This window comes from Anser anser (genome assembly GCF_964211835.1).
Source record: "Anser anser genome assembly, chromosome: 4".
Classification (NCBI taxonomy): domain Eukaryota; kingdom Metazoa; phylum Chordata; class Aves; order Anseriformes; family Anatidae; genus Anser; species Anser anser.
The window spans coordinates 49,695,656-49,719,746 of NC_139724.1; the positions used below are offsets into that span (position 1 = coordinate 49,695,656).

Sequence of the window (24,091 nt, forward strand, 5' to 3'; positions counted from 1 at the left end):
TCCAACTTTTTTTTTTAATATTAAGAGATAAAAGGAGATGCCATGCGATTACTGAAAACACTGAAATACAATCTCTTGCAAATTTAAAAAAATGTTTCCTTATTTGCAATTAAGAATTTGCTTAAGGACTTGATTTTGATTATCAAATTAGTTTGCAAAGTTGTTTCTCATGTATTTTCCAAATCTTTAAAAAAAAAAAAACAAAACAAAACAAAAAAAACAACTCTTTTAAAAACATCCCCAGTGCTTTATCAAAGAGAACAGGAAAGTGCACAGTAACTGACTCTGTTTTCTGCAGTCATGCTGAAGTGATAAAAGCCACTGCAAGTGCCTTATTCTAAAAGGGCAAGTCAAGCTATGGGGGTGGGTACTTTATAGTCACTGGGCTTTGTTTGACGGCAAAAATATCTGACCTTTGCTTGCACATACAGCTGCAGTAGAGCATGCTTGTGTATAATAACCTGTCTGGGGACAAACTTGTCCTAGATACAGGCATTCTTTGCTTGTCTTATTCCAGTGGTAAAAGCTGTGCTGAGATACCAATATTTTTCCTGTTAGTCCTGTGTTAATTGGAACTCCCCAGCAGTCAGCCGACTGACGTGTTGCTGAGAAGGGTAATTTTCAGGTGACATATCAATTATGCTTTCTTCATTTCTTCCTGAGGGATAATGCTTGTTTACAGGTGAATGCAACCATAGGAATCGCCATGGTTGACAACTGCCAACATTAGGTAAGCTTTATGTAGTCTCTGCTCAGTAGTACTGGGAGCATTGCAACTATCTGTGTTTGCAGATGGGTTCACTCATCACTATCAGAGAGCACCATGGAGACTGGAGGGAAAAACCCCAGAGGAAGAACAGAAGGTGCTTCCTCCACTGGCTCTGCGTTTCTCAGTTAAAGCCATACAATAGTATGCGTAGTTTGAGAGGGAAACAGTTTCTGTAGTTCTTGTGTAAGTTATTAACAAATTCAGCTGAGCTCACTTTCAGTTGTGAACATCAGTTTCAGTGAGTTCTGCTGACTTGGTGGATTGCTCATTCATTCTTCTATATGCAGAGCAGGTAGAGCAGAGTGGAAAATGGTTGCTAGGTTTGTTCCTCCTTCCCTTTAAAAATCTTGTTATTCAAAATATTTTACCAATAAGCACAGCTTTGAGACAGAGTTGTTGTAGTCACTGTAAAATTTTATGTCTCAACTGTATTTTAGCTCAAATTTGTTTAAAATGACTTGCAAAATCATTAAGACAGGGTACCAGAATTTTCTAATCCAGAAGATGTCTTTATGCCATATTTGACATTTTTCTAAGCTTCTTCAACATGAAAAAAGTGAGCAATCTGCTGAAATGAAACCAAAATATTAAGCAATATAGGTATGAAGGGCTCAATATTTTTTCAGTGGTGTTTGAAATAGTACCTGAAATCTAAAAACTAAGAGAAGTGCTAGAGAAGACTTCTCAGTATCAATACATACTTGAGAGCCCATACAATTTAAGTTATTTTGCTGGCTTTGTAGACAGCTTTCCCAGAACTAAAGTGCTCTAGCAGGTCAAACAAATGCGTTTGGCAGTGTGTTACCAGAGCAGTGATGAATAACACAGACCTATTCCCATAAACTTTGATTCAGATACAGCAAGAAAAGTTTTGTTTTTATATGTATGTATACAGTTGCGTGTAAATTTCTTGTCTCTTCTTTAATTTCTTGTTATGCTGGGCAAAAGGAGTTTAGTTTGCGCTCTAGAACCTGTAAGTTTAGCTGGGGCCTTATTTTCTCTCTGAGTATCGCACCTTGGAGTTTATTCTCTAGTGAAAGTTGCGACTGGATTGTGGGACTGGGATGTATGCTGGGGCATAGAGAGCATGTCAGAAATGGAAAGAGCACTTGGGATATTCAGGACAGCACATCCAGGCAAGGAATGAGCTCACTAGTTCTCTCTGATTCTCCCTGACATGCATTCAGGTTTCTCCATGCCCTTTATCAGCCCCTTGAAGGGGCTTACACCTAGGATTTTCTCCCTCCTGGCTTGCCAGATTTACGTCTTTGCTCTGTAATGACTTCCCTTAGCAAAACTGCTAGAGTAGGGCAGTTTCCAGATGTGTTGTTCTAGCCTTGGTTGGGCTGAAGCTTTGCTCACCAACCTTTGCTTGGAGACATTTGCTGTGAAGCCCATTGCAAATCGGGATTACTCAGTGGGAGAGGTCTGACCCTGCATCTCTCTCCTGGCTCAGGCCATTCACTCATGCTGCCTTAAGCAGAAATTTACATGAGTTGGAGAGAATCCACAAGCTGACGTGTGTATCACACGCTACCATGTGGCACTTAACAAAATGAATGTGGTTAATGTGGTTAATTCGATTACGCTATAGCATGAGATGTGTTTTGAGTGTGAACAGTGGTCAAGCAGGAGGCACATCATGTGGACAGTATCTAGTGAAGCACGGGACTGCTAAGCACTAAAACTGGGAATGAGATGGTGCACAAGTGTGGCGGTTTTAAAGCTATGCTGATGAGAAATGGAACAATGGCATATTCAAGCTATCAGAAAGCACGTTGACAGCAATGCTGCTTTTTAGTTTTTGGTCTCTGCACCATCATACTATACCTAGTTGAACTGGTCTGACCCGTGACATAAAAAGTAGTGGATCTCCTGAAGCATCCTCATCATCTTCTAAAGAAACTGATATTTCACCTGGGAAGGAAAGAGTTTTCAGATAAAAATAGGTATGGACAAAATTAGCTTATGTATGTTTTAGTGAAAATGTCCATACACAATGAGATTATTAACTTTGCAGTTTCCACACTCAATCTGTAGTCAATTTAAAGGGCCAGGAGTTATAGGAGGTAAATTAAATTATTTTACATCTTAAATATGAAGCTTGTCAGAAATATTCTTTATTTTAAAATTCTTGTAGAAACTGACTAGATTCTAGTGACCAGGATGCTTTTCTGACTCTCAGTATTCAGAGCGGACAGCACATGTAAAGTTGGAAAGTAGAGAATGTAAAGTAATAGATGGTAAAAGAGCAGACTTTGCACATTGTTCAGATAAACACAAACCCATTTATATAACCAATTTCCAGGAAGAATATTTAAAGAGTAGGAAGAAAATAAGTACGTTCTACAAAGGGTTCTGGAAATCTCTGAGATTCATTAATGGCATAGAGAAAACAGGGAACTACATTGACTAGAGATCAGACATATATTTGGAGCCGACTGGTTTCAATCTAGGTTTTTTACAGTATCGTATTCCTTACAATCCTTTAAAAAGCAGCGTTATAGCAATTGCTGCCTAAGTTTGGAAAGCAGCATACGTAAGTCAGGTTATGAATCAGCCTAATGTTCACAGAGCACTTTCAAATTGTGGTGTATTCAACACATCTTGTTGACAGGAGGTATGAAATGCTGATTTCATAAGCATGCTGAGTGAGCTGCTGTCCTTCCCAGCCCGGCAGGTGACGGGGAGCGAAGCTACCTGTTCAGCGGTACCGCACTCGTTTGTAACACGGGGCCGTAACGAGGCGCGGTCATAGTAGTGGAACGGGGCGTCCCTGACGCCGCTCAAATTGAGAACTGCATTTACAGTCGTTTGAAAACACCATCCTAAATCCTTCTGACTTTCAGCAAGACTCAGAATGACTCATGTTCACCACGGCCTGATCTCTAGCTGCTCCCAGCTGGCCACCTTGTTTCCCCCTGCGGTGGGTGGGCAGAAGGAAAGGTGTGCTTCTGCCTCCATCACTAGTGCCAGGGCTCAGCTCTGTCTGCCTGAGAGCTGCCCAGTGAACTACAGAGAGGGGAGAGAAATTCTTTGTTGGGACGCTGCTGAATGGGGCATCTGTGGGCATGGGGATGAGAAACCTTTCTTCACACTCTGCTATTTAAAAAGAAACGCTATAGAAATACCACTCAGTCCCATAAAAGTAGTCTTTTTTTTTTTCCTCCTTCTCTTTCCTCCTCCCCCGAATCAAAGAAATCAGACACAAAAACTTGATTTGTAGCTTTACATGAAGGATGGGTATGAGTATTTAGACTGAGGCTAAGTACAATGGTAAAAATATTTTCTTTGGGAGCATGCACTGTCCTGTGTCATGCATTTAAAAGAATGAATTAGTACAGCTACTAAGTTCTCCAAATGAAATAAGAAATGCATACCGAACATTGTTATTTGGCACAGGTTTTAATTTACTGATAGCCTTTTGTACTTCCTGTGCCTCCTATCCAAGGCAGAAGCTTAAGCATCCTTGGTTCCTCCAGCACTGCCAAAATAAGGCTTCTCAGCCGCTTTTGAAAGAGGGGAGGGAACATACCTCCCTCCTCTCCTGTGCTTGAACAGGAGAAACTCAGGAGGACGTCTGCAATGACGCAGATGTACTTCGATATTTTTTGCCTTACAGAGGGCACCCACAGTCCCATTCTTCCCCAAGGCAGCAGAGAAGCTGTGAGGCTCATTGCTGGGTAGGCACATGGGCTGTGCCGAGTCCTGTTTCAACCTATGCAAGTGCTACCTTCAGATCTGCCCCCATGAGAAGGCTTCTGACCATCACAGAGCCACAAACGCCACTTCAGCCTCACAACTGCCCTTCAACGTACTAAGCTCGGCAGCTCCTCCTTTCACAGACACTGCAACTCTGACTGCGGTGGGAAAGGACCGAGCCCCTAAAGCAGCATCACTTGCTCGACTTGTGTCCTTAAATGAAGAAAGTTAATGTTCTCAGGGGTATGCTCTCTGTCCTTTCATACGGGTGTACGTACATATGGGTATGACCCCCCAAGAAAGGATAGCTAAAGCATGCTATGTTCTTAATTTTCTTAATCAGTGGACAGAAGAAGTTATTGATCCTTAAACATACCCTGGTGTTCGTGTGGTTACTACACCACACGTACACTGCATAGCTGCAGGATGCTTTATACCTTAGGATGTTGCTATTATGGCTGAATTACAGTTGTGGGAAGCTTTGCATTTAAATTCTTACCATTAATGTTATTACAGTTAGTTGCATTTAATTTGCATTTATCCATAAAGTAATTGTTGTTTTTTTTTTTTTCCCTAAAGCAAGTAAGAGAAATGCTTGGGCACTTAAGAGGGTATTTAATCGTACCACCATTAAAACCAGATTGTGCCAATGCTTCAAAATGAAGTGTGTCTCACCCAGGGGGCAAAGATGTTTGTTTGTGTTTTGTTTTATTCCAGTTTGGGATTCACAACTACTATTAACCTTTTCTGGTTTAAACTTCCTAGAGGCCTAAAGCAGGTGAGAATTAGGATTAACATTTGGTGCAAACTGCATCAAAATACAGAGGATAATCTAAGTCCAGATCCTGAGAAGAAGGACATTCACTATTTTAGCTTCACATAGTCCTCAGGAGCTAACAGTTGTATTAGCCAAAGATCTGGTTCTCAGTTCTGCATGTTTAAAAATAAAAATGGAATGTAGTAGTAATATATAGTGCAGAAAGCACACGTTAAAATAGTATAAAATTGCTGTTTCATTTTAAGTGACTTGTGAAAGACTAGAGACTTTCTGCTAATGATGACAAATTAAGGTCAAGCTTTTACCTAAGGTAAAGAATGGCAAGAGAAATGTTAATTCCTTTTTCTCAGACCTGTACCACAACATAGTAGAGGGAGTCTTGGAAGAGTACAAGGGCAAGCTCCATGTCCAGCACCTTTCTGTGCTTTTAGCAATCTCCCCTGATACTAATTCCATGTTGTTTTTCTTAAAAATGATTCACAGTCTTAAGTAACGTAAACGGGTACATACTATGGGCACAAATGGAGCTAAGGTTTGTATTTCTCTTTTTAGCCTTATTATTTTGATACTCAGAACTATTATTGGGGCTTGTGCTATGGTGACATTCAGAATGTGATGAGGAGATTTGAGTGCTGTCAAATAGCAGATTGACCCTATTGAAATGTTAAGCACAGCTTAAATGCATATGTAGAGAGGGCTCAATAAAACAAGAGATGCAGCTAATTTGGTAAGAAACCCTTCAGAATAAAAGCAGTGGAATTTACTTGTTTTGCCTCTGAATATTCTGGTAAACACAAAGATTTTTACTTTCCTCACTATATGGCAATTTTTCATGTGAAGTTATTAAACATCCTTTGTTTCTCAAAAAAAAAAAAGTTAATTGCTTACAAAAATAATTTAATTTACCTTTAGTTGTCATATCTGAAATTTCATTTACAGAGAAATAGGGGTAAAAATCAGAAGTTTCAGTTCTACCACAGAAAACAGTTCATGACATTTTCCACGTTAGCTTTTATTTTTCTCTAAGTTTATGTCTGAGCAGGAGCTCTACTGAACCCGACTCCAAAGTATTGCGAATAAATGTCAAAGGGAAAAACAAAAACAAAACCAGCCAGTTTTCCTTAATTTAGGGTTTGAACTCGGCGCTGGAGCCTTAACACCAGCGAGTACTTGCCAAGGCTTTAATGTTAGCATGATTTGGTGAGAATTAGGCTGTATTTACAGGCTTCGACACTGGTGGGTGCTAACATTTTTCTGCCCTGCACCAGGAGCGCATCCAGTCAGTCGCTGCTCGCAGCGCTGCCGGGGCTGGGCAGCCTCAGCCGTAAACTTGGGCTTCGGGTCTGTTTGCCCTGGCTCGTTTGTGCGTTTGTTTGGCTTTAAGCAAAGAGAGGAAATAGCAAAGAGTTTTTTACCTTGGGTGCTGTCTGTGGTGGGGCTGGCGTTCAGCCGCGCCTCGGTCGCGGAGCACCTGCCGTTTTCTGCCGCGCCTAACTGCAGGACAGGTTCATATCGCAATATGGCATCCAGGTCGTGGAAAAACTTCATGGTTTTAGTGGCATCCCCGGAGTTGTGGGCGTATTTAACCGTTCTGTATTCATACTTGAGGTTTTTGTACTTTGCCCGGCACTGCTTCCAATCCCTGCAAACTCCTAACTCCTGCAGCCTTTTGGCAATGTAGATGAATATCCCTTTATTCCTCAGGGTGCCGCGGAGCTGCTTCCTGATGCTTTTCTCGGACCAGACGCTTAGCAAGGCTTTAACCTCCTCCTCAGTCCAGTGCTTCCCCACTCCACACTCCATGTTGAAAGTGACCTGGAAATGATTCACTATTTCTAGCCAAGATCTGGTTCCCTAGGCAACCAGGCGCCTGGTTGTCAGCGCCGCGCTCCGCCGCGCCGCCCCGAGCCGCTGCGGGGCCCGAGCACGGGCGGCCCTTCGGCCTGCGGGCAGCCGGACCCCCACGGAGCCCACCCGAGCCCCTCGGCGGCCATGTCGCCCTCAGGAGACCGCGGGTCTCCCCGGCCTCACGCGAGAAACCGTGCCGGCATCGCCACCGCGTCGCCATCGGGGCGAAAAGCACGGGTGTTTCTGGCTTCCTCTGAGGAGGAACAGCACCCGTGTGGAAAAACGGGCCGGGGATAGGCTGTGTGGGCGTCCTGCGTGGGCACCGCCGCGGCTCCTCATGAGGCTGCCGCCCGGGCCACAGTGCGTGTGGGTGGCAGGTTTCCAGAGGCGGTGTGGCAGCAACGTGGGCATGATTCAAGTCTTCCTGCGTGGGGGTTGTTTTAAAACTGGGGGCCGCCTACGCGCATTGTTAATTTTCATTAATTATGAGCGATGATTTAATAAAACGCTCGCCTGCGTAGAATTTGCCGAAGTGGCAAAATTGCATAAGCTTTGCACTTCCCTTCTGCTTGTGCTTACTTTTCTGCCATTAGCACTACAAAAAAGATGTAAGCTGCCTGCCTGGAAAGGCCTTTCATTCGGGATGTTTGCTTCTCTCACCCATTTGATTTGGGAGACGTTTAAAGGGACAGCATCGATTTTGAAATGGAAATCGTCTGTCAAACTGAATTGAAAGTCGCTGGATGCGGTGTATCAGTTAGTTTTAATGCCAGTCTTTGTGTTTATAGATGGGGCAATCTTCCTGAGTTAAAATAAGTGTGTTTAAGAATGCCCCGTTGTGGCGAAACGACCACACGGACACCAGGGTATGTGTAGGGATCAATAACTTCAACCTCGTTTATTGAGGACAGGCTCCCTTCCCTTAGCCCTACAAGCGGTACTTTCCCACCAGCTATTCATCGGTTAACAACTTTGCCCGGCAACAGCAAACATTCAGCAACTCCCATGTCTTAAGGGCTGGAGAACAAGCAGTTGGAGACAGCAAGGCGTCTCCTGAATCACCCTTCTTTGTTCTTTCTAACTTCTTTACATTCCTCAGGGCCTCATCGTCACCAGCCCGATGTTATCGCCAGCCGCGGGGCCTGTCGACCCCCATGGCGATCCTCCCACAGTTAGCTGTGCAAATGCCTGCTTGATTGCTTGAGTGCAAGAGTTCAAAAGCTTTTCCACAGGTGATCAGTGACAGAGACAATGCATTCCCTTAAGCAAAAGCAGCAGTTTAAGCCAAAGCGCCCCAAACACCGACAGAAATGTAGTAATGCTGGAGAGCCTACTGCTGGAGCCTGGAGTACCAGCACTGCAAAGTGGCTTGGCAGATTAAGCATTTGCTGTTATTTTATGCCCACACTGAAATTGGACTGCAGTGAGAGGCTGAGCCAGTGCTTATTAGTGGAAAGATTCCCACTGAATTCAGTGGGCTTAGGCACAAACCTTATGTGATTGTTTTTAAATAAAGCATAACACGGGCAAGAAACCACTGTTTTGATTACAAGCATGTAAAATGAAACAATAAATAAACTTACATTAAAATTTCATCTTGTAAAGAAAGAGGAAAACCCACCAATTTATAGTATGGTACAGCGTTTCATTCTAAGCATTTCATATTTAATTGTATTTTGTCCATAGGGGCCAGGAGAGTGCTGGAATTGTGACAAGTGATGGAGAGTCATCCCAGGCATTCAAAGTGCACAAGGTAAAATGTAAATGCTTTCTGGATTCCCAGCTGAGATGCATGACAGTTTGTTTCAGTGAGGAAACTGAATAATTAGAAAGAGGGGAAACAACATGTTTTGATTAATTGTTTTGGTTTGTCAGAGTGCTGATATTTAATTCTGTTATTTGTGCAATTTCTGACCTAAGTACATGTTTAAAACAGATATGCCAACATTATCCCTGCTGGTTGTATCCATGCACACAGTGGTAGACACACAGAATGTCCAGATCAGGCTATTGTTTTCCTAAAAAGTAGTTACCAAAGTCACCCTGCAGCTGAAGTGTTAACTCCAGAGATTTAGAAGAGTTCATCGACACAGCTTGAGAAAGAGAAAAGAAAAATAGTTACAGGTTCTGCACAAGCAAGTGGATGACATTCTTAGCTTTTAGAGAATCAAGGAAGTGGCAGCTACTGTACTCATAAGTGAAAATGAACAGAATAAACGATTGAATGGAGACCTGAGAAGGTCACTCAGTCTTTCTGAAGCTGAGAGAATCCCCAGGGATGTTAAAAGACATGAAACAGCCACAGCCTCTGACGTATTATGCCAGGAGAATCCCTGCATTTTCTGAGACTGGTTTTGCTCATTCTGGTTTGAATAGTAATAAGGAAAAAATAATCATCAGCCTGTTAAACCCTGGAAGAGCAGTGTATATAGGAAATAAAACTATTTCAGCAGACAAAACACCACAGGGCAATTCTTGATGCCAGTGTGCTCTCTGACCACAGTCCAAAAGCAATTTGTCTTCGTGTTCAGGGGTCTCTGAGGAAGATTGATTAAGCTGTTCAAATCATTGTAAGAGTAAGAACCGTTTTGTTGCAGCAGCTTGTATATCAATGCATGACTGCTGAATGCCTCGTGCACAGTCTTGTCTCTTGAGCGTCATGTTTGTCGCCTCTCCTGGAATTTCCCCCCCTCCTATCTGTTACTTGCAGCCTGATCCTTCCCCCTACACACTTTTAAATGCCAGTTTTCTGAACTACTGCACTGTGTTGTCTGTTCTTCATTCCAGCTCCTGCTTGGGTTTCAGCTTTCCTTAAGGTTTACAGAAATTGCAACTTCCTTTTAAAGTGAGCTTTAAAAGATAAATCCTGTAGTAAATGATACTTCTCAGAATGAACTTGTAGCAGGCAATACAATAAGCAGTAGAGTTTCCACATTAGTGAGCTGACATACTTGGCTGTCATGCTAAGAATTTAATTGACTATCATCATATCAGTTTTGATATTTTAAGAGTTGGAAAGCGTGTGATGGTTTCTCGTATACTTGAAATACCTTTCTCAGCTACATCACCTTTAAAAACCATCATAACCACGGTGTAATAAAGAGCCTGTGGAGTACAATAGATATGATGTGTAATCCTAGAAGTAATGCCAATGTAACAAGCATTTGGGTCTGTTATGCCAGTGGAAATAAGTTTACTAGTCTGACTTGTAAACTAGATCATAAAAAAAAAACCCACAAAACAGTTAAGATGCTACTGTGTCCATTTGTCCTCCAAACCCCAGCTGACTATTCTTAGCAGAGACAACAGAATGGAAAAGGTGCCTGCTGCTCACTGCATCGATTTACAACCCAGTACGTTACTGCAAACTCACCTTTGTCAACAGCTTAAGCCAATGCACGTATTAGAGTACGAACTGTACTGCCTATGGCACGGGTATGTGCTCCTTTCTGATTGTTACTGGCCTTTGACAACAGATTTATAGCCCTTGACAAAGGCTATTAATCCATTGTTTTAAACTCTCGCAGAAGACTCATCCAGATTTGTCTGTTGGAGCCTTTCAGCTAGACTTGTGTAAGGAAACATTAGTGTCATAGCTGCATTGGCTCAGGATGTGGAAAAACTTAAATCTCTTGTATAGATGTAGCGATGTCAATAGCAGAAAGGCTTTGTCTGACTTTTGCATGCTTGAATATGCAGAAAAATCTATACTGAAGTAGCTGTATTATCATGTTCTGGTATGTACCAGGCTTCATGTAATACAGACATCAAATCATCTTCACTGGGAATTTTTTATACTGGTGCAATTCACATTTACTGTCCCACACCAGCACAATCTAAATCAGCAAAATATTTCAAGTTGCATTTTAAAGTTTATGTACTCGTGTCAGCAATGCTGTTTTAAAATAGCATTGCTTGTTTAAGCTATAGCAATGCTTCAAATAGCCACGTCCATTGACACTGGACCTGTGAAATGCCAGATCTCCTGTCAGGATACAACTGGCCAAAGTAAAAAAAGAGCGTGACTGTATTTCTGTACATGGTACAGACTCTAGGCAAGCTTCATGTCATCTGTGAGACAACAGATGATATTTGATCTGGCATAAAGTTTGCTGAACCATTCAAGTAAACTTGTACTAGTTTGACTGTTTGAGGCAATAACTTTTTAACATGACAGTTAAGTATCCTAAAACCACATGTGCAAACACAGCCTTTTAGTATTCTGACTCTATACCAGTCACAGAAGAAAATACCCTAAAGCTTGGCTTTCTTTAAGCTGCTTTGATTGAGCTCTGAAAACATATTTCCTTCCTCTCTGTCTCATCCCACTGTCTTGTTGTACCCACAGCACAGGCTGTGAACCATTCATGACTTTCCAGTCTCTCCCGTATATCTGTACAGATCCTAAGAGTGTTGTTACCATGTGTGATTTCATGTATATCACAATTACTACGCATGATAGGGAAATCGAGGCTTAGAAGGATGTAAATATTTTCCACAGGCAGCATAAGAAGTAGGGGGTTGTAGGAGGGTTTGGAATCCAGGCTTGATTTCCTCTGTGTGTACAGTTATTTTTTCAGACTATTCTTGCTGCTAAATTGTGTTTCTTGCCAAAAGAAGCTCCTGATGGCTGACTAAAAAGCCTTGACGCATTTCTGCTTTAGATAGAAGGCAACCTGGATGTATGAAAAGTTTGTTTCAAGTAAACAGAAAAACAGCTCTAGAAAAAAAGCTTTGTTTCTAATATTGTCAGGAATGACTGCAATCTGATAAATGTTGTCATATACCCAGTATAAAAATAAATCAAATATACTGCTAACTTGTAAATAGTATTCTCTAAGTAGAATTTCCTTCTTGCAACTTTTTTTTCTTTAAACACCACAACAGTTCAGTAGTGTTTTTCAGAAAATGTATTTTTAGTCAGGGAATAGATTGTTCTGTGAAAATCCTCAGCACAACAATGTATAATGCTTTGTTTAAAAACAGGAGTACTGGGATCTGATATAGCACTGTGATACCTACTCAGCTTCTTTCCTGTGGCTTTCAGGTTATTTCCCCTTCTCACAGAGTTTTAATGCAGTACCAAAACCAAACACAAGAAGTGAGCCAATTGCCAGAAAAACAAAACAGAACAATTTTTTTTTTCTTTTTCTCCCGAAGGGAATGGGTCTTATAAATCACGTGTTCAATGCAGACAGCCTGAAGAAGCTGTATGTTTCAAACCTTGGTATTGGGCACACCAGGTACTCTACCTCCGGGATCTCTGAGCTGCAGAACTGCCAGCCTTTTGTCGTAGAAACTCTTCATGGCAAGATCGCTGTGGCACACAACGGTGAACTAACAAATGCCGTGCGACTGAGGAGGAAGGTCAGTATCTCCCCTGGGAAACTCCAGCATCATTTATGTCTGAGTATGAGGCAGCAATGAGCAAAAACTTTGCTATGATGCATACTTAATACCAAACTACTTGGTGTAGTGAAGGAGCACCATAATCAAAATAATTTTGGGGAAAAAACTCCTGGAGAGAGGAGGCATTTGTAACCGTCACAGGGGAAAACTCACCAGTCCTCTAGACTGATGGTCACATTCCTGTAGGACAAGTGATAAAACTACCTCAGCCGTAACAGGGGATCCTGGCTTGAAGCTCTCCTTATTTGTTATGGCTGACAGAGGCAGAAAATCATATGCTTGGAGTTAGGAGAGACATAATAATAAGGTGAAGTAATTGTAATATGAAATGTTCTTGTTTGGAATATTGTCTTTATTTGTATTTCTGGCTTGCAAAATTCATCATGAGCACTGTTAGGACATAAACACATAAGGAGATCATCAAACACCAGATTTTGTAGTGTGTTTGGCTGCAAGGGTATGTGTTAAAGAACCTGTTTAAAATCTAGCAGATGTTTCATTGTGAAATCTGTTCTGTCATAAGTTCTATCCAAAAGCTAGAGGACATACTTTTGCTTTGCAGCAAGGCAAACAAATGACATGCCTAAAGTAACCTACCCCATCTTTAATCAGATTAACAAGTGTATTTAATGGATGAGAGAAAAAAACAGTGGGGAGGAAATGTAGATGGAAAGTGGAGAATCCAGGTTACTTGAGAGTTAGAATGATTTCTAAAGATAAAATCCAGTAACTGTAGTGCATACAGAACTGAACGGGCTGTAATAGTTGGCTGAATACACTGCAGATTCTCATCTTCCTTAGAAGCATAAATACAGCAGGACAGAACAATTTGACTGACCAGGTCTAGAAAACCCTAGCAAAAAAAAGGGGATTTCAGCTTTTTAATTCCACTCTGCTTTCCTTCACACCTGTATTATTTTTGCTTAGTGCCCTGACCACCATTCTGTCTTGGCGTCTCTCTTCTCTTTCTGTAGGTAATTTCATATTTTCCCCCATGCATATTTTACCTCTCTTCCCAGAGTAAGCAGAAACAAGCTGATTAAATGGCCCAAACATGACGTTATGACCTGAATGTTGGTGAATGAATACTTATGGCTGTGCATGAAGCAAAGGAATGATATAGAAAGGGAGAAATGCAGTTCCAGACATAGATGATTGTACCAGTTCATTTTACATATTTGGTTTGTTGGAATAAAGTTGACTTTCTGATGATCTAATTGTCTGAAGCACTGATATGTTTGAAAACATTTGCTCATTGTACAAAGGTATTGTTAAAGTAAAACACAAGCAGTGTTATGTGAGATCATTTTTTTTTAGTGCTGGTAACACTTTTGTTTTGTGTCTTAAAAGCTTATGCGGCATGGTGTAGGACTGTCGACCAGTTCTGACAGTGAATTGATCACCCAGCTGCTGGCTTTCACACCTCCTCTAGAAAATGATGACACTGCTGATTGGGTAGCAAGGTGAGGAGGACAGGTTTCAGAATCAAGAACAGCAATCTGTTCTCAGCATGGCATGCAACACATGATTATGTTCACTTATGTCTCCTTGCAGAATAAAAAATTTAATGAATGAAACTCCAACTTCTTATTCGTTGCTAATTATGCATAAAGACATAATTTATGCAGTACGTGATCCGTATGGAAATCGTCCACTCTGCATTGGTCGCCTTATTCCAGTAGGGGACATGAATGGAAAAGGTAAACCATACATATATATTCATATTTGTACACACACACACATATATATATATACATTTAAATATATGTACAGTTTGTGCATTAAGTCATCAATATAAATAATTACAGCTGCATTTACTGAGGTGCAAGTAGGAATATTTGATGCAAAAGTCAATTTTTAAAATTCAAAACAAAAGTGGTGTAAGGAAAAAATCATTTGTAGGAAGTTGGCAAACATCTTTTCTGTTCCCAGCAAAAGTGAATTTGTGTTGCCTGCTGACAGTGTCAGAATTAGGCAGGCCAACTGTAATAGAATATTTTTGAAAACCTAACTAAATTCGTACCATCTCAATGGGAAAGCAAGGATGAACAGAATCACAGCTGGGGTTGGAAGGCACCTTGGAGATGACCTGCTCCATCCTGCCTGCTCAAGCAGAGCCACCTGGAGCTATTTGCCCAGGACTATATCCAGCCCAGAAACGAGTCTGTTTTCCTCCTTTCTGCTGTGATAAGAAGGTGAAAAAGTGTTGGATTACTGGCAGTGTATTTCTAATTTCCAAGCACTGCTAGTCACACTTAGTTTGGTAATGGAACACTATCAAATCAATTGATGGGAAAACGTCCTTGGAGCTCTTGTTTAGCCTGCAAATCAACACGTTCCCTGAAGTGAGATTAAAATGTGTTCATTTGTTTGAAAATAAAATAAGTCAAAGGCAAACAAATAAATGCTTTCATAGCTTCAGAAAACTTGGTAAATTAAACCAAAAGAAAAATTACCAAGATTATTATCAAACACTAATACCCTGTTTTGTGGTTTGATCTATCCTGTGCCTATACTCTTCATACTGGAGTTCAATCCAGTATCCATTGTAGTCAAAAGGATCTATACGTTGATGCATTTAACATAGGAAAAGGAATTTCTTGTCCAAACAAAAGTAATTATGTATATCTAAAGCAATTGAACTAGAATCGAGCAAGTCTGAAATACTGCAGAAATAACATCTGAACTTTCTCTCTTTGTGAAGCATGAATATGATGCTGTTACTTCCCATTCTGCCTAGAACAAGTTTATGATGCTTACTTTTTTTTTTAATACTAAAGAAACTTCTTATTATTTAATAATACTAAAGAAATACTAAACCTTATAGTTAGAACTCACAACAATTTGTAATTGTGCACTTGGCAACCTAAACTGTAGCAAGCCAGGTACTGCATTAGATATGCAATGTGTGTAGTGGTAATGTAATGGTAGCGAGAATTGTGGAATCCAACAATAACTGAAATATTTTATTTCAGGAAAGGATAACAGTGAAACAGAAGGATGGGTAGTCTCCTCTGAATCCTGTAGCTTTTTATCTATTGGTGCAGAGTAAGTGCTCCGATTCTCACTTTATCTGAAAGCGCTCCTCAGGCAGCAATTCAACATTAAACCTCAAACTGCCAAATATCATAATCTTTAACAAGGTGAAAGACATGAAGACATAGTTTGTTGAGCTGTTTGGAGTTTTTTTGCCAATTGTCTTTTGTCAGTTTATTTTCTTGATTGGATTAATGTAAAGAAAGCTAAATAATTATGTGTTCAGAAAGTAATGGTAAAGACAACTTCAAGGATGCTTCTTACTTGTTGCATTACATCTAGTTATCCATATACTTCTTAATTTTAGCCTAGTTAGCAGCAGAATTCTTGTATTATAAAGTAATCCTTCAGCTACAGAAAAGGCTGCATTGGTAGCTCACAGGTTGCACTCACCTGAGATGCAGCATGTGCTGCCTGACAAGCCTCATTTTAAAAAAGTGACAGGCACTTGAAATTATTTCCATGTATGGAAACTCATGTTAGAGCCAACACAAGAGATGACATTCACATTACCTCCCCAGCTAAGACACTCTGAAAAGAAAGGTGGGATACTCACTGGAAGATGTCAAACAAGTCTTAGGAAGTTTGGAATAGAAGACAGTTGTGAAATAAACATAAGTAAAGGAAGAATGATTATGAGGAAGTATATTTAATTTCCTAATCAAACATTATAAAAAAGTGCATTTGGGTACAACACTAATAAGTACATTTGGATCCTCTAAAGCATTGAAAAACTGCATTAAGACCACAAGCACTGAATAAAAAGAGATGTAAAGCAAAACCAGGAAACAATGTGACTGCGCTTTACTAGTCTTTTATTCCATTCTGTGGTGTTTTATTGTAGGCGCGTTGTTTTGTGTTCTTTGTAGTGGCCTACATCTCACATATGGGAAGAATACCATAATTCTGTTGTACTAGTTAGAGTATTCATTTACTGTTTTCCGGTATTTATTCAGGCTGTTTTGTCTTAGCATGTTGGTCTTAAACAGTCTAGATCAAATCCTAAGATAGAAGAAAAATACCATGTTAGGATGTTCAAAAGCAATTTTCCTGTCAATAGAGTTTATATTTTAAAACTATTATTCAGGTTCGGGACATTTCTAAATGCTGTGTATTTCTCTTTCAAGGTACTACCGTGAAGTCCTTCCTGGAGAGATTGTGAAAATATCCAGGTATGATGTTCAAACGCTGGATGTGGTACCAAGACCTGAAGGAGATCCGTCAGCGTTCTGCATATTTGAATATGTTTATTTTGCAAGACCAGACAGTATCTTTGAAGGTAAGAAGATGTAACATACAAAGCCACTGCCTCCCAAATAATGGGAGATTACATTCTCAAGGACAATTGATTCTACAAAGGATTGGGGATCATAGCAGGGTGACACTGACCGTGAATTTCCAGAGCAGGGCTGGGACAGGGTAGGCTTGCACAGTTCTTGAGGACAAAAAACCCTACTGTTCCTGACTGTGTAAACAGCTTCAGTCAGGCTTGCCTGCATAGCCTTATGGAATGGATGAAAAGAGCCAGAAACATGGCTAAGGTAGAGGAAATAACCCTTAAATTTGAGAGACTTAAGGAACTGTATTAGTTCTTGGAAAACCTTTTAAAAATCAGACCTGTGAAATAAAATCTGCAAAACAACTTCTTTTTGGTGTTTTCTATGCAAGAAAGGGTTATTTCAGGAAGATGCTTTTAATATAACTGAAATCTATGCTTTACGCAAGTACTTGAGGCTGTCAGTCTAATGCCTTTATTACTATTTCAGTAGAAGCCCCTGAAAATTGCCTTAGTGATAAGATATTAGCAAAGGTGCTCATACCTAGCACTGTCCTCACTTCTCTCATGTTCCCTAGTACTATCCTCTGTAATCTTTACATCTCACAATGCCTCCAGTTCCCTCTCCTGGTCCCAGACTTTTAGGACCTTAAAAGCTCCTGAGGCCTCTTTTGGGAGGATCGCCATGGGGGTCGACAAGCCCCGTGGTTGGTGATAACATCGGACTCCTGAGGACGAAGCCATGAGGAATGTAAACAAGTTACAAGAACAAAGAAGGGTGATTCTGGAGACGCCTTGCTGTCTCAAACAGCTTGTTCTCCGACTCTTAAAACATGGGAGTTGCTGAATGTTTGCTGTTGCCGGGCAAAATTGTTAACCGATGAATAGCTGGTGGGAAAGTACTGCTGTAGAGCTAATGGTATAAGAAGGGAGCCTGTCTTCAATAAGGTTATTGAAGTTATTGATCCCTACACATACCCTGATGTTCGTGTGGTCATTACGCCACAAATGGCGCCCAAACAGGGACCTGAAGAACAGGGACCTGACTAACAGGGACTGGCTAACAGAACAGGAACAGGGACTAGCTAACAGAACAGGGACAAAACCAAAAAATGAACTAATAGGGACAGGCTAACGGAACAGAGACAGACCAACAGAACAGGGACAGGGACACTGATCGCCTCACGAAGATACGTTTGGCTGAACCCAGCAAGCTGAAAGGAAGCGCATGCGAGCTGAAAGGAAGGTCAAGCTGAAAGAAGTGTTATGCTGAGAGAAACATACCCGCGTACACAGTTACCTCTCACTGGCCGAAGGAGCTGGTCCAGGATGGGTGTCAGCACGATGGGTCCGTCCGTCTCGACATCTGCCTCAACATGATCACAGCACTCTCCTCAGCGCTTTAGATTTCAGCTCAACCAAAGAACAACGTATGGGAGGGTCCTGCTGGCATACGCAGGACCCACAAACAGGGGCTCCAGGAGCTGGAGGGGCAGCCAGAGCCCCCCGCTGGGCAGCATTCAGTGCCTGCCTCTCCCAGGGATGTGGTTACAAAGTTTGCTAAAGATAGGATTAGTATGCCTGATAGTTTTTCTCTGTGTCTTAATTTGTGTTAATCGTGCTTTCTTTGTTAATAAAAAAGGGGGAGATGTGGGAGTATCGCCATAGGGGTCGACAAGCTCTGTGGCTGGTGATAACATCGGACTCCTGACTATGAAGTCATGAGGAATGTAAACAACTTAGGAGGAACAAAGAAGGGTGATTCAGGAGACGCCTTGCTGTCTCAAACTGCTTGTTCTCCAGCCGTTAAGGTTGTTGAAGTTATTGATCCCAAAACATACCCTGGCGTCCATGTGGTCATTACGCCACAGCCTCTGCCCGCCTTCCTGAATGTGGGGTGAACTTCACCGACTGGCTCAAAGTTGTAACAGTACAGGCAAGATGGCATGACTGCACAAACTTTGCTTAAGAAAACAGCTAAAAATAGGATATGCACACTGTGAAAGTTGCAGGAATAATTTTATTTTTCGTTCCTCCTGTAACATCCACAGGACTTTTAGTTACCTGATAAGGGCAAAATAGATTTTAACTTTATGTAGTGGTATGAATGTGAATGTTAAAATAGAATATGACATTATGGGAAGAACTAAAAAATTACCTCATGTGAATGACTGCTTCCTATTTCTGGAGCTTTTCTCACTGACTTCTATACCTGCAACTTGCCACAGAAATGTATACAGCAAATGAGAGGAAATCTGAATTATGAATACTAGGAAAAACTCTTCTTGCTGTTCTTAGGTCAAATGGTGTATTCAGTCAGGAGGAGATGCGGTCAGCAACTTGCTATTGAAGCACCTGTGGAAGCAGACCTGGTCAGCACCGTTCCAGAGTCTGCAACCCCAGCAGCTCTGGGCTACGCTCAAAAGGTTTGTGTTTGCATTTTTTTCAAGCACATTTACACATATCTCCTTTTTAATGGAGTATTCCAGTAAGGGCCACTAGAGTTTGGTACTGATAAAGTTTTGTTTCTACTGAGTCATCTGCACTTGTTTTTTGTCATTATTCCACTATATTAAGGTATTGCAAAGTTTTTTGGTTAACTGTGAAGTCCTTACTAAATCCAAAGGTTGCTTCAAAATACATTAACTGAGAATAACCAGTTTTATAGATACTAATTCTGTTTAACCATCTCCTGTTCATAGTGTGGACTGCCATATGTTGAAGTACTCTGTAAAAATCGGTATGTAGGAAGAACGTTTATCCAGCCAAATATGAGGTTACGGCAACTTGGTGTTGCAAAGAAGTTTGGCGTTCTGTCTGACAATTTTAAAGGCAAGCGAGTTGTTATCATTGACGATTCAATTGTGCGGGGCAATACCATTTCACCCATAATAAAACTATTACGGGAATCAGGAGCTAAGGAGGTAAGTTCATTTTCAGTCAGTACAGTACAGATGTAAATACAAGATTGATGGGAGGGTCTCAGATCTTTTAACCGAAATAGACTGTGCAAGTCTGTCCATGTGTTTGCTCCATGTCTGTCAGCATGGAGCAAGCAATGTCCATGTTAGTGGAGCAAAAATATTTTGTGTGATGTTTGATTTTGTAAACTGAAACATTTGCATCAAGGATAGAATGCCACAGAAAAGAAGCAAAGTCTTATCCTAATATTAGGAAATATTGTAACAATACATTCTAAAATGGTCTTTCTCTGTCTTCCTGCACTGGCATCTGAAAAAAAATGTTATTTTAACTCTTCCATGACTTCAGTCTAGTGCTATGTTCCTTTCTTCATAATTATTTTGCAGAACTTGGACTTATATTTATTTATGATCTGCTGACCTTCACTTCATAGAATTGTTTTGAAACTGTATTTTTATTCAGGTACACATCCGTGTGGCTTCACCTCCCATAAGATTTCCTTGTTACATGGGAATAAACATTCCAACAAAAGAAGAACTGATTGCCAACAGACCTGAGTTTCACGACCTTGCAAACTACATAGGTAAAGTTTTTGTTTTGTTTTGTTTGTTTCTTTGTTTTGAGAGTTTTCACTTGTAGGAATTTATTGGCTGCATCAAAATAAAGTACAACACATTGAGGCGAGAGTGGCAAAACTGGACAAAAAAATCATAACAGTTGACACATTAAATCTCTGCATTGTATGTTCCCTACGGATCAAAACAACTTAGTTGTGTATTTTTTAACACAATTAGTACGTTATATTTCTCTGAACAATATAAAGCATTAGAATAATTTCCTAAGTTACAAATAAAGTATAGCACAGCTTTCTGATACGTATCACTCCTTCTGGGAAAATTTATAACACAGAGCTACTGTAGGCAAAATATCAGAAAGAAAATAAATGGTGAAAACCTGTTGTATAATGAAAAACTAATGTAGTTTCACTTCTATGGCATTCATAAAAATATGTTCTGACTTTGTAAATACCCACCGATTTTTCTACAAGTTTAAATTTATGCAAATAATTTTAACTGCATTACACGATACTTTACTTTGAAAGAAATGGCATTTGAAACTAATCAAAGAATGTTAATTAAATACATTTTCAAATCTCTAGAATGAGTCATGTTTGCAGCAGAACAAAGAAGAACCAACAGCTTATGTTCTTGTGATGTGTGGTAAATAATGTGCTCTTCATGGGGATATCAGTAATAGAAATCATGTGAAGGTCTGCGAGTGAGAAGATCTACTCTATAGCTTCTTGTGCTGCAAAATATTTTTAAAATGTTTTAAGAACATAGCTGTGGTTAGAAACTTTAAAATTTCTTGTGTAAATACTTTGTCTAATCTTGCAATGACTTCTTTTCCCCCAATTTATTGTCATGAAGGCATGTTGAAATACTTCAAGTTTGTATTATCTCTTATTTAAGTATCTCATATTCATTCACAAAATATGTGAGTGTAACTGATAAGGTAATGATCTGAGTAGGCTGTCCTCTATCTTTCCTACTGCTGTAACATGAGCTGCATGCTGTTTTTCATGAGCTGCATGCTGTTTTTATTTTGTTTTGTTTTGTTTTGTTTTGTTTCACATGATGCTCTTCTGCTCCTCCAAGTTCCGACAAGTATATAAATCCTAGGTGTTTAGACTGGGAAGCACGAGCCACACGTCCACTATAGGGAGTTCAGAGAGTCTTAATACACACTCTGGATTCTGCTTGAATTTTTGCAGTATGTTTCGCTAACAGGTCCCAACTCAGAACCTTCTGTCTAAATTTCAATGAATCTGCTCCCTGTGCAAATAATTTGAGAGGGCAAGGCTTGTTACGGTCTTGTAATTTTTCAGAACCATTCTCTAGGTGAGGTGATTCACCTTGCATGATAATTGATACAATAATGCGACTGCATTTCCTAGGAGCATTGCATTTGGTACACTAGCGCAGCTTTTAACAGATGAATTATTTATTTCCTCTAGGGGCAGACAGTGTTGTCTACCTTTCTGTGGAAGGGCTGGTATCATCTGTGCAAGAAAGCATCAGAGCAAGACAAGAGAATGAGAACAGCCTTAAAACCCAGAAATCGCGTGTTGGAAAGATTGGTCATTGCACAGCATGTCTCACTGGAGAATATCCTGTAGAGCTAGAATGGTGAATTTTTAGTGGATGCACTTGGGTTCATCATTGCTGAATGTACTTTTTGCAAAGATGCCTTCTTGCTAATAATAGCCTTCTTACATTTAGGTAATATGTAAAGCTTATTATAGTTGACTGATTACTGTTAGTAAAATACATCTTTATTGGTAAAGACTTAGAGAAAGTCTGTACTGAAGAAAACTATGTAGGCAGATTGAAATACAAAATCATATAGTTTTGATGCACGGTTGTGCCTTCTATTTTCTCATAAAATATTGTAAAAACCAAAGTGTTTATAATTATGTAACAATTCCATAGCTTTTTGTTTCAGTCTCACCCCGAATGTGAGATATCCCTGTCAGACTTGTTCACAAAGTACAAATTATGAATCACGTGGTGTAACTTCAAATTAATCTAAATCTTTAAGCAAAAAGAATGTGAAGCTTGCTTTTCTGTTTTGGAAAAAAAACACCAGATTCTGAAGTCTTTTTTTTTCCTCAGCAGTTCTTGCTTAGATTTCTTAAAAAATAGAAGTACCTGACTTTTGCATATATAACTATATGGTCATTATTAATCAAGCCCTTTGTAACTAAGTTTCCAGATTCTATAAATGTAAGGTCTAGCACATGATTTTAAAAAACAAAGACTCAGGGAAATGCTCAGCCAAAAGCTTTCTGGGTTTATAACTTCAAAATTCTTTTTTGAATTCCACTGTAAATCACAGAACTATAGAATGGTTTGGGTTGGAAGGGACCTTAAAGACCATCTAATTTCAACCCCCCACCATGGGCAGGGACACCTCCCACCAGACCAGGCTGCTGAAAGCCCCATCCAGCCTGGCCTTGAGCACCTCCAGGGACGGGGCATCCACAGCTTCTCTGGGCAACCTGTGCCACTGCCTCCCCACCCTCACAGTAAAGAATTTCCTTGTAAAATCTAATCTAAATCTTCCCCTTTAGTTTTATAAAGCATTCCCCCTTGTCCTATCACTATGTGCCTATGTAAAAAGTCACTATCTTTTTTATACACCTCCTTTTATAAGCCCCCTGGAAGGTTGCTGTAAGGTCTCCTTGGAGCCAGGCTCACAGCCCCAGCTCTCAGCCTGTCTTCGTAGGAGAGGTGCTCCAGCCCTTTCATCATCTTCGTGGCCCTCCTCTGGACATGCTCCAACAGGTCCTTGTCCTTCTTGTGCTGGGGGCCCCAGAGCTGATCACAGCACTCCAGGTCCGGTCTCACAAGGGTGGAGCAGAGGGGCTCAATCTCCCCCCTTCTCCTGCTGGCTGTGCCTCCCTTGATGCAGCCCAGAATGCAGTTGGCCTCTGGGCTGCAAGTGCACACCGTCAGCTCATTTCCAGGGTTTTGTCCACCAATCTTCAGGTGCTTTCACCAGATCGCAATAGGATGTGGAAGGAGAAAAATATTTGGCAGTGCCATTTTTTTTATTTTGTTTCACATCTTGTTTTCTCCAGGACAAATCCTGACAACTTCTAAAGTCTGAGCTGTTTGTGCTTTCTAGATGTCAGTGTCCAAACTTAACTCAAAAATAAAGTCGTTTTCTTAACAGTGAGAATGATAGATCAACTGAAGGTTATGAGATGTTTTGGGTATACTCTTATTTTCCTACATTACTACTGTTATTATAAATGTAATGTTTTAAAAGAAAGTTTTGAAGAACCATTAGGTATTGAATGCCTTGTATGTTTTAATTGGTAACAATTACAGTTACTTGTATACATAAAGATCACAATGAACCACTAGCTGAAAGGGAAAAGCACCTTTCAAAAATATTGCAAATTTACGCACAATTGTAAAAATATTTTGTATACCTCGTTTTTTTCACTGAATACCAGCAATTTAATTTTAGATTTTCTATTTAATGTTGTATATTTTGGCCTTACAATTGTTTGTGATACTGTTACAACAACAAAGAAAAATAAAAGTTTAAGAGATTCTTCCTTCCCCATCTTACACATAGTGGAGAATTACAGCACTGGTCATTAAATTCAGAAGAGAACTTTCTTACTAGGATTTGTAGCAACTGTGCCTGATACACAATGACAAATCAAAAGTCCCAATTCAAGAAAGCATGTAAGTACATTTTGTGGAAGTCAAGACTGAATCTTGTGCAATCAGAACCTACATGCAGTCAAGCTAATGGGAAAATCTTTCACCGTGAG

The 24,091-nt window shown here is 40.3% G+C and overlaps 2 protein-coding genes across 10 annotated transcripts in view; one reads left to right on the forward strand and one right to left on the reverse strand.

Annotated features, from left to right (window-relative positions):
* PAICS (phosphoribosylaminoimidazole carboxylase and phosphoribosylaminoimidazolesuccinocarboxamide synthase) overlaps positions 1-18,315 on the reverse strand; it is a 50,578-nt gene extending 32,263 nt beyond the window's left edge. Inside the window, exons 1-3 of one of the 7 annotated variants that reach the window (XM_083836170.1) lie at positions 18,119-18,315; positions 6,665-7,064; positions 2,600-2,686 (exon numbers count right to left, since the gene is read on the reverse strand). In XM_083836170.1, the coding sequence (XP_083692296.1) occupies positions 2,600-2,686; positions 6,665-7,052 (475 nt within the window). In that variant the 5' untranslated portion in view covers positions 7,053-7,064; positions 18,119-18,315. Of the gene's footprint in view, positions 1-2,599; positions 2,687-6,664; positions 7,065-18,102 lie in introns of all 7 variants that reach the window. The other 6 variants (XM_083836171.1, XM_083836172.1, XM_083836173.1 and 3 more) reach the window with 6 other exon arrangements.
* The window catches only part of PPAT (phosphoribosyl pyrophosphate amidotransferase), a 47,745-nt gene extending 23,859 nt beyond the window's left edge, over positions 1-23,886 (forward strand). For 2 of the 3 annotated variants that reach the window (XM_083836187.1, XM_083836186.1), the window contains 10 exons: positions 8,784-8,850; positions 12,258-12,464; positions 13,857-13,969; positions 14,061-14,206; positions 15,482-15,554; positions 16,670-16,821; positions 19,117-19,244; positions 19,521-19,742; positions 20,203-20,323; positions 21,758-23,886. In XM_083836187.1, coding sequence (XP_083692313.1) covers positions 8,784-8,850; positions 12,258-12,464; positions 13,857-13,969; positions 14,061-14,206; positions 15,482-15,554; positions 16,670-16,821; positions 19,117-19,244; positions 19,521-19,742; positions 20,203-20,323; positions 21,758-21,933 — 1,405 coding nt within the window. In that variant the 3' untranslated portion in view covers positions 21,934-23,886. The remainder of the gene's footprint in view (positions 1-8,783; positions 8,851-12,257; positions 12,465-13,856; positions 13,970-14,060; positions 14,207-15,481; positions 15,555-16,669; positions 16,822-19,116; positions 19,245-19,520; positions 19,743-20,202; positions 20,324-21,757) is intronic. The other variant, XM_083836188.1, reaches the window with a different exon arrangement.
* The last annotated feature ends 205 nt before the right edge of the window (positions 23,887-24,091 follow it).